Source organism: Schizosaccharomyces cryophilus (assembly GCF_000004155.1).
Source record: "Schizosaccharomyces cryophilus OY26 unplaced genomic scaffold supercont4.3, whole genome shotgun sequence".
Classification (NCBI taxonomy): domain Eukaryota; kingdom Fungi; phylum Ascomycota; class Schizosaccharomycetes; order Schizosaccharomycetales; family Schizosaccharomycetaceae; genus Schizosaccharomyces; species Schizosaccharomyces cryophilus.
The window spans coordinates 1,199,682-1,208,535 of record NW_013185626.1 but is presented as its reverse complement, the minus strand read 5'-3'; the positions used below and the strand labels follow the sequence as shown (position 1 = coordinate 1,208,535).

Here is an 8,854-nt window from a genome sequence, read left to right as displayed (position 1 = left end):
AAAGATATCAGATTAATCTTTTATTCTCCTGTGGATGGTCTTCTACACTCGTTTCATGTTTGTTTACTTGATGTGTAAACAAACATACATCCTGAACAGGTGTAAATTGAGGTAGAGTTTTGGTCCTTTTGGTCCTTTTCGACTAAATATATGCTTTCAGAAGCATTCCAAACAGCATTCTTTATAAACTCCCTAGCTTCGCCTCTTATGAAGGAATTGCTAAACAAGACCTCAATACAGTCTTCTCCTTCCAGGGCTGTTGCTTCTGACTTTTGTTTAAATTCCAAAATGCAACAACAGAGCGACTCTCTCTCATCTGCTATTATTATTCACCTACATGTTAAATAATCAATGTCTAGCAAAGAAACTGAGATAGGAGGGAGTAAGAACAGACTCAATCCCCATTGTTTCCAAAGCCAAGCTTTCAAGTCTATGTTCCAATAACGAATTGAGTAGAAGTTAAAAACTAGAGGATAGGAGACGTCACAAGTAATTCCAAAAGTGTCCTAGGACAAATCGAGTAGCTATTTGTCGCTAGGCCGCTTTTCTGGTTGTATCTGTTTATTTATTTGAGGATCGCTCAACGTTGTATTTCTTGATCAAAGGCAATTTATTTTTAAATAAATAGAAGATCTTAAATGAAAGGTATTGTTTCATTTGCTACTTCTCATTGAATGGTCGATCGTATTTTATGCCTTATTTATATAAGTAGCGTTAGCTGCCGAACAAAACTACTTCTGTTTTTGAAGTATCAACTCTTTACTTTCAGTCTATACATATACAAACAAAAATTGTTGATATACAAAACTAACCAGTGATACTATCAGTAACTTACAAGTTCAAAATAAACACACATCTAACCAAGTGGTAGTAAAATGGTTGTATGGTGTAGCGGCTAGCACATGAGATTTTGATTCTCGAGATCTGGGTTCGACTCCCAGTACGACCTGTTCTGTACTACATTTTTTTCGATACTTTAAAGTTTGCTCATACTGTTATTGTGCTTTGCTTCATTTCGTAAAAAAACTAAAAGATTTTTCATATGGATGTGGTGATTCCTGTTTGCATGACACAAATTACTGGAACATGCTGGCTATCTTCACTATATGAAGAACAAAAAACAGGATATGCGATGATGAGTGTAATAACTTCACAGAAGAAATCCAATGAAGAAAATATTCACTAATGTTTGTGTGCTGTGCAGAGACAGTTAGCCGTCCACTTGAGATGTGTTCCAGAAAGACCTATTTTAAAACATTTCAATTAGCCTGTTAGTTAAATGAACTTTGCGAATTTACCCCAGCATTTTATACCATCAGACCCAAGCTATTATAGGTAACAGTAACAGTCAGTAAAACAAAAAAGATTTATTCTCGAAAGACAGCGATGAAAAGCACTTCCTTTCAAGCCGTTAAGCTTAAAAACCAATACATTTTTTCTTACTATTACTGTACAATTGAGAACCGCTACTTTTCTCAGACCTTCGGTGTTATCACGGTAATAATACTGTGGAGTATGAACAGAATTGAGTGATATAGCTCAGTAAATACTTGGTACAAATTTGACTTTTAGTTTTAGATCTTTTTATTTACATACATTTACTTAATGTCCTCTGGATAGGCCAGCTAAGGATGTGAACAAGTTTATTCATTTGAGAGCATATTTCCAACTGAATATTTAACCAAACCAGTCAAATCCTCCAATCTGCCAATTTCGACTGTAAGCTGAAAGGTTTATACATCTTCGCTACAACAGCTAATGTGATCCTTTTGTAGGAATAAGTTTCTTTGTCTAAAGAACTTCCACTATGAAAGCTGTCCAATTTGTTTAAATCGTATTTTCTAATGCTTTGTTTACTATTTGTAATATATTATCCTTTAGTCTTATGGCATATGTTACTTATCAGAAATACGCTCTTATGATAGGCGTTTGTAATATATATATAATTTTAACAAGACGCTTATGGTGACAAGTGACAGACTCCCTCTGACTGGAGTTATAAAAAATACGGTTAACGCGATATCGTTATATAGGAAATGCTTAGAGATAGCGAGAGCTACTTTGCTCTTCCGTGAGCTATTATAAGAAAAAACAGTATATATCGTTATTTTACTGAAACTATACAATCCAGACTGGAAAAACTTTGCCTAAGCAAAGTATTAGCATTTGTAGTTGAACGCTCTAAGGAATCCTCATCTATATTTTCAAATGGGACAAACTCTCTCCGAACCAGTCGTAGAAAAACATTCTAGTTCTGGCGGAGATAATTTTGTACAATATGGAGTATCACACATGCAAGGCTGGCGGATTTCGATGGAGGATGCACACAGTGCGGTTTTAAATATGTTACACCATCCAGGAAATCCTCAGATTAGTTTTTTTGGCGTTTTTGATGGCCATGGAGGAGATCGGGTTGCGAAATATTGCGGGCAAAACTTGCCAGAAATTATAAAATCGCAACACTCCTTCTGGAAAGGGGACTATGGAGAAGCGTTAAAGTCGGGATTTTTGGAAACTGATCAGGCATTAATGAGGGATTACGATATGCAAGAAGACCCCTCTGGCTGCACAGCCACGACAGTCATGATAATCAATGATCAAGTAGTATATTGTGCCAATGCAGGAGATTCTCGAACCGTTCTCTCAAGGCGAGGAATCTCAGAACCTCTTTCTTTTGACCATAAACCAAATATAGATGTCGAAAAGGCACGAATAAAGGCAGCAGGTGGATTTATTGATTTTGGTCGGGTCAATGGCAGTTTAGCACTTTCTCGAGCTATCGGTGATTTCGAATACAAAAAGAATAGTCTCCTTCCTCCAGAAAAGCAAATCGTCACAGCCTTTCCTGACGTCGTTGTTCATACTATCGGCCCGGAAGATGAATTTTTGGTCTTAGCATGTGATGGAATATGGGACTGCAAAACTTCTCAGGAAGTTGTTGAATTTGTTCGCAGAGGAATTGTTGCCAAACAATCTTTGGAAACAATCGGTGAAAATTTAATGGATAGATGTATTGCCAGCAATAGTGAGTCCTGTGGAATTGGCTGCGACAATATGACTATTTGCATTGTAGCTCTCTTGCGAGGTCGTACTTTGGATGAATGGTATGACTGGATAATCCATCGTGTCGAATCTGGCATAGGTCCTTGTGCTCCTGCTTCATACGCTGAATTACGTGGCCCTAATACCGTAGCTGATGCCCGAAATATACATCTTGAATACGATTACATTGCAAGTCACGAATATGGTAGTGGTGATACCTACGATAGTGATTCTGATGATGAATCTGTCATTTATGACCGCTATTTCTTGCATTAAAATATAAACCTAATTTTACACCTCGTCATTCTTCAGGGTAATCTCACTTTGATACCGTTCAGTTTTTTTGTTGTTCTATATGCTTTTCAGTTTGATCTTTTATAAATACGTGGACGTTATTAATTATCCCAACTCACCTCGTCATTTGTTTTAATTTATTGTCATTTCTCTTCTCTCCTTCTCTTTTTTTGTATCTTAACTTTTTCCTTTTGCCGCTTTATTAATAATGGTTTTACTAAAGCTTTGTAATTCTGTTGACATGCCATTTGTTTTCTTTCCTTGAAGGCTTTCGATGAAATTTTTTTTTTTTAGAAAAAGAAGCAAGAAGGTGAGAAGACAAGCGTGTTGTTCCTATTCTATCGCTTTGGTATTTTACAGCCAAGGATCTTTACCAAGGAATACACTCATAATTAATGTTTCCATTTAATTATGCGATGTTGTATTATATATCTCTTCCTTTGGTGATCTTCAGTTGGCGTACTTCTACTATCCTCGCTAATAATACTCATATGGAGTATTTATATCCTTTATTCGCTTCTTTCATACGCCAATTCTTGTGTTAGTTCTACACTGAGCTTTACCATTTGATTCCTATTGAAGTGTCGAAGATGAGTAATTGCATCGGTATCTTGTTTTCCAATCTATGAATGCCAAAGCATTATGATCAGCATCAGGTTTATATTAAGGCAACGGTTTTTGAATATTTAGCAAAAGCAAGGTATTTAAAAACCATCCGTGAATTCCATTTTCGTATATTATTATTTTTGGTACCTTTACTTCTGTAGTAAGAAGAGTCCTTATTATAAAAACTACTCCCATTTTCTCTGAGATTTCTTCCGTATAGATTTTGTTTACGTTTGTTAAATTTAACATCTTTATTTATAATAGATTTCATAAAGCCGAAATGGTATTTGAATTCATTAGGCCTTGGATGGATAAACTTTGTCTTTTTGTTGTTTTATTTTTGTACACTTTTCAATTTATTATATTCAATTTACAATTATGAAAAGCATGGCAATGTATGCACGAACATGGGGCTCGGAAATACTTCATAGCTAAGGAAGGAACTCTTCGAGCCTAATTTCTTTTTCTTTTTTTTTTCTCTAGGAAGAAGAAGAACATAAATTAGAGATGTTTGTTTGCTTTCATGTATACCTTTGGATTTAGAAGACGGTATCAAAATCTGAAAACCCAAACAAACTTCGGTTATATCTGTAGAAAGCTTTTTGAAGACTTTTTCTATTTAAAATTAGCACTTTTTATATCTGTAACTTCTAGTTTTCAAAAAATACAACTTCTCGTCTTGGGCAAAAACGAACTCCCACTGCGAGACTCGAACTCGCAACCTTCCGGTTAAAAGCCGGACGCTCTAAGCCGATTGAGCTAAACGGGACTTGGTTAACTAAAGCGTGTTAAAAAAGCCTATATTCTCTTGCTAACTTTTAAGAAATACTCTGATATTCATCTATTAATGAATTTGTTTCTTGCAATCATTATTACATTTCATCTCTAAAAATGTGTTTATGAACCGAGCAAGAGTACATTTACTAAAAAACCCTCATTCTCCTCCAAGCTTTGGCTGTAACCACTCCGGATACCTACAGTCTACTAAAATATGGATGTTATCAGGAAAAGAGATTAATATTATACTTCAGGTGATTTATTTTAAATTACTACTGTTCATTTTCTCATAATAATTGCTTTCATAATTGATAATCGTAAAGTTCGTGTTTGAGCTCTAATATTCTTGGTTGGATATAAGACTCATACTATGCAGGAAATTAAATAATGCTTTATGCAGTCCGGATGGATGACGCTTCCTATTCTTTTTTTCTTATTTTAGTCCCAGTTTGTCTTCAATATAAAAGTTGATTCTCACCAAGAAACGATAGAAGCAAGGTTCATATTTCTTGAGATTTTGTACAACCTTTAGATTCGTTTCATACTTCTTTCACGACTGAGGCAATTTAGAGAAGATATTCAAAGTAAAATGCCATAAAGACTAAGAAAGAAGCAATCATAATAGAGGAGGAAACCTTACTCTTGTTAGCAGCACTTTCTTGTTTACCTGACTTTCCCTTCGAGTCATTTGAGCTCTTGGAGTTATTTTTCGGTTCCTTGCGGCTTCCTTCAATTTCGTCCTCCAAAAAATCGTCATCAAGAGTAGCTTCCTCATTCGTTGGATTCTCTACGTTTCCACGACAGACAAATGATTTGCCTTTGATGACTCCATCGCTTTGACGGAATGGGCAAGAGAATTGATCAGAGGAGGATTGCAAATTCAAACCTCCCTTGACATCTCTAAGACTAGGCAAATCGACTTCAGCCAAGTCACCGCTGAAATCAATAGATCCAGACACTGTTCGCAACTTCTCAAATCCCTTGATTTTTTTCAGTTCTTGGTTATTGAAAATCATAAAGGTACCACCAATTGTTTCCAACTGCTTAAAGTTGATTGAATCCAAATTCGTGTTGCCAACAAAGAACAAAGATTGACCAATACGAGTCATATTGGGACAAGAGACTTCTTTCATAGTACTGTTCAAAAATCCAAGGAATCCTTCGACAGTTTTTAGATTTCGAAGATCAATGTTAGCGACTCTCTGAACAGTCATGTCTCCTACTTGCTGAAGCATGGGTAATTTAACATCGATTTCCCTGGCATTGTAGGAAACATAAAACTTATGTTTTACGACTTCCAAGTAAGGCATGTTCACCTCTCGGAGATAGTTGTTGTTGACAACAATCATGGTGTCGGTCTTGTTCAGAGATATACCATCAAGAGTAGATAATTGTGTGTCCTCAATGCGCAAACGGGTTGCGTGCTTAACACCCTTGTCGAATCGAATTCCCTGAAGATTTGGTAAAACACGCAAGTTCAATGAGCCAACAGTTTCCAAAACAGGAGCATACAAACTACCGAGTCTAGTGAGCTTTTCCAGGCGAAGTTCCCCGTGAACAGATTTCAATGAGTTTAGAGAAACCGAAGCCAAATAATAGTTATTCTGGATAATAACGTCACCGGTAACAGTTTCGATCCGATTCAACGACAGCGAGACGGCTGAACTTGAATTCATGATGATAGAACCATTGATGACTTGACAGTTACTTAAAACATCAAGATCGCTTTGGTTTTGAATAATGTATTCTGGTGCTCCGCATGTCGTGGGGTTTGCGAAAACAGTGGAAAGCATCCATGACCCCAGCAATGCCAGAGTATAACTTAGGGAAGTAATCTTCATTGTTTCGAGCTTAGAGGGCAATTGAGTTTATTGTTGCGATAGGAAATATGAAACAGTTTGCTTTTCGAAGTATTCCAAAGAGAACTGGAGTAGGGAAATCACAGAGAAGTTTCAATCCAACGGCCTTTCGATCTTTATCAAATATACAAAGCAAGAAGTTAAGGATGCAAAGTTGTATCTAAGCGTGATAGCGACTAAAGATACTAAGAATGTTAATTATGTTCAAAGAGAATTCGCTTTTTCAGCACCTTGGGGGATAAAATACAAATGCAAGGCAAAATAAATAGTATGTGTTTTATGCAAGTTTTTCTATAAAGATGCTGCCCCTTTTATAGAACGCAATCGACAAGGTAAACAATAAACAAATCTTCAAAGCCTCTTGGTTATGTACTGAAACGCTCAACAAGGATTTGTCTTTTCATTTCCCTGTATTTCTATGGACTATATGCGTTATGCATGCACGCCTACTTTTCCATTGAATATGTTTGTTGACTTTGTTTTCTTTGCCGCCTGCCTATGCTTCAAAGACCGATCGGTCATACACACAAATGTTTGTTTATTTATGTTTACAACAAGCATTAGGCATCAGGTTTCGAATAGCGAAATGTCTTACAATACCTTATATACACTCGTTGTAGGAATGGAGGCTACTTTCTGCGTTCGTTTAATGAGTCTGTGTAACATGTTCATGAAAGTGAAATTAAAGAACTCGCTGAACTACGCGGTGTAGGATTCACGGAATCGGTATTGACTACAGTAACGACAATTATGAGTTGAACGAGAAAATAAAAAATCTAAGTTTACAGCGGACATTTGAAAGCGACAACTAACTGCGTAGGTTGACTACGTACTTACAAACCTATAGTGCTACACTGTAGGTTTTGGTTCGTGCATGTATTCTAACTCCTGTTGTGGATTGGCAGGTACAACGAATCGTTCTTGGTATGTTTGTACGTTCTTATGAGCAGACGATATGAGACGAGATCTAAAATTAAAGAAAAATAATTGAACCAAAAAAAGTCCTAGGCGGAAAGCTATACTGATGGAGGTTGTTTGTGAATATTTAGAAAGCAAGAACCTTTTAGATGAACGCAACCTTTCAATCAATTCCCTTTTCACTTACGACTTTTGAAACGATGCGAAACAACGAATAGGCATTTTATCTCTTTCTCTTTCTTATTCCTTGTTCTTGATTTGTATTTGTTTATTTATTCTTTTTTACATACTTATTTAAGCGAGGTGTTTAGAACCATTTCTTGCAATAAAAAGAAAGACGAATTTCACATCTATTCTTGAGTCTATAGTATATGGTTACTGTTCACACTCGTTGCAAGAAAATAACCTATGAAAGAAGCTTCAGTTTGAAAAGCAAAAAAAGGTGAAAATTAACAAACCGGGGTTTTCGGCAATTCAGCTTCTTCAGCCTAAATGATTTATTGTGAGCTGGCGAAAAGCCGATTCGTCAAATTTTGTTTTTCACTTGTATGATGATTACTATATCATATTATTAGGGATTGTAAAGCATGGACTAGTGATACGCCTGAACGCGTTGACATAATTGATGTTAGTAAAGGAAAAAGGGGAAATTTTTTTGCATACTATTTTCCCTTACTCTTTCTGTTTGTTAAATTGGAGCGTGAAAAAAAAAATCGCTAACTCCGATGCCCGCTTTGTCGACTGGTTTCTCTTTTTCTTTTTTCTTTTTTCTTTTTTTTTCATTTGTCTACTTTTACCATGTTTACGAAATTGCCTGTTAGATAATGGTATGATCTCAAACGAATAGAATTTGTGCTTTAACATGAATTTAAATCCGTGTTTCAATTGGGGGGGGGGGGCATTGGATGTCGCATCCATTCACTGCTTAACCAGCTTCGACTTTTAAGTGGTTGTTTCGAGGGAAAGAAATGATCTAAAGTTAGGAACAACTAGAGCCTTGTGAATGCAGGGAATTTCAGAATTTGCTTTCATAGTTTTCTTTTTTTTTTTTAAAAAAAAAGATAACCCCAAAAAAGAAAAAAGTGTAAGGAAGAATACCGTACAGGGTGCTTCTTTGCATATTGGTGTCCTTACAATCTATGACACCTAGGCGTTTCAACAATCACTCTTTCAAAAAAATACCCTCTCCATCTTTAAATACCTCTTCTTATGATGCACAAAATCTATTCAGAACGTCTTGCTTACTTGTGGGCTCGGTCTAACAACTCTTTACACTCATCATCAGAGAAAAACAGTCCTTTTACTTCAATCCAAACATTTTCTGTTGATTCTCAAACCAATGTTTCTGATTCCTCCTC

General features: G+C 36.1%; 3 protein-coding genes and 2 non-coding genes across 5 annotated transcripts; 2 read left to right on the top strand and 3 right to left on the bottom strand.

The window, feature by feature from the left end:
- Positions 1 to 877: 877 nt before the first annotated feature.
- On the top strand, positions 878 to 949 carry SPOG_16241. Its single transcript has one exon. It is a non-coding gene; the product is annotated as a tRNA-Gln (tRNA).
- Positions 950 to 2,133: 1,184 nt separating this feature from the next.
- SPOG_04792 (protein phosphatase 2C Ptc2) lies at positions 2,134 to 4,286 on the top strand. Its single transcript, XM_013168064.1, has one exon. The coding sequence runs from the start codon at positions 2,209 to 2,211 to the stop codon at positions 3,316 to 3,318; it is 1,110 nt and encodes a 369-aa protein (XP_013023518.1). The 5' UTR covers positions 2,134 to 2,208; the 3' UTR covers positions 3,319 to 4,286.
- Positions 4,287 to 4,636: 350 nt separating this feature from the next.
- SPOG_16240 lies at positions 4,637 to 4,711 on the bottom strand. Its single transcript has one exon. It is a non-coding gene; the product is annotated as a tRNA-Lys (tRNA).
- Positions 4,712 to 5,258: 547 nt separating this feature from the next.
- On the bottom strand, positions 5,259 to 6,892 carry SPOG_04791 (GPI anchored cell surface protein; the record flags this gene model as incomplete). Its single annotated transcript, XM_013168063.1, has 2 exons — positions 5,387 to 6,892; positions 5,259 to 5,275 (listed from the first exon to the last, which is right to left on the bottom strand). Exons 1-2 carry the CDS (start codon positions 6,558 to 6,560, stop codon positions 5,259 to 5,261), a joined length of 1,191 nt encoding a protein of 396 aa, XP_013023517.1. The 5' UTR covers positions 6,561 to 6,892.
- Positions 6,893 to 7,427: 535 nt separating this feature from the next.
- SPOG_04790 (uncharacterized protein) lies at positions 7,428 to 8,160 on the bottom strand (the record flags this gene model as incomplete). The annotated part of the gene is made up of 2 exons (XM_013168062.1): positions 7,684 to 8,160; positions 7,428 to 7,545 (listed from the first exon to the last, which is right to left on the bottom strand). Exons 1-2 carry the CDS (start codon positions 7,716 to 7,718, stop codon positions 7,428 to 7,430), a joined length of 153 nt encoding a protein of 50 aa, XP_013023516.1. The 5' UTR covers positions 7,719 to 8,160.
- Positions 8,161 to 8,854: the final 694 nt, after the last annotated feature.

Bases quoted from the DNA above. Each gene is read 5' to 3' on its own strand.
- SPOG_04792 (XM_013168064.1), top strand. From the start codon at position 2,209: ATGGGACAAACTCTCTCCGAACCAGTCGTAGAAAAACATTCTAGTTCT.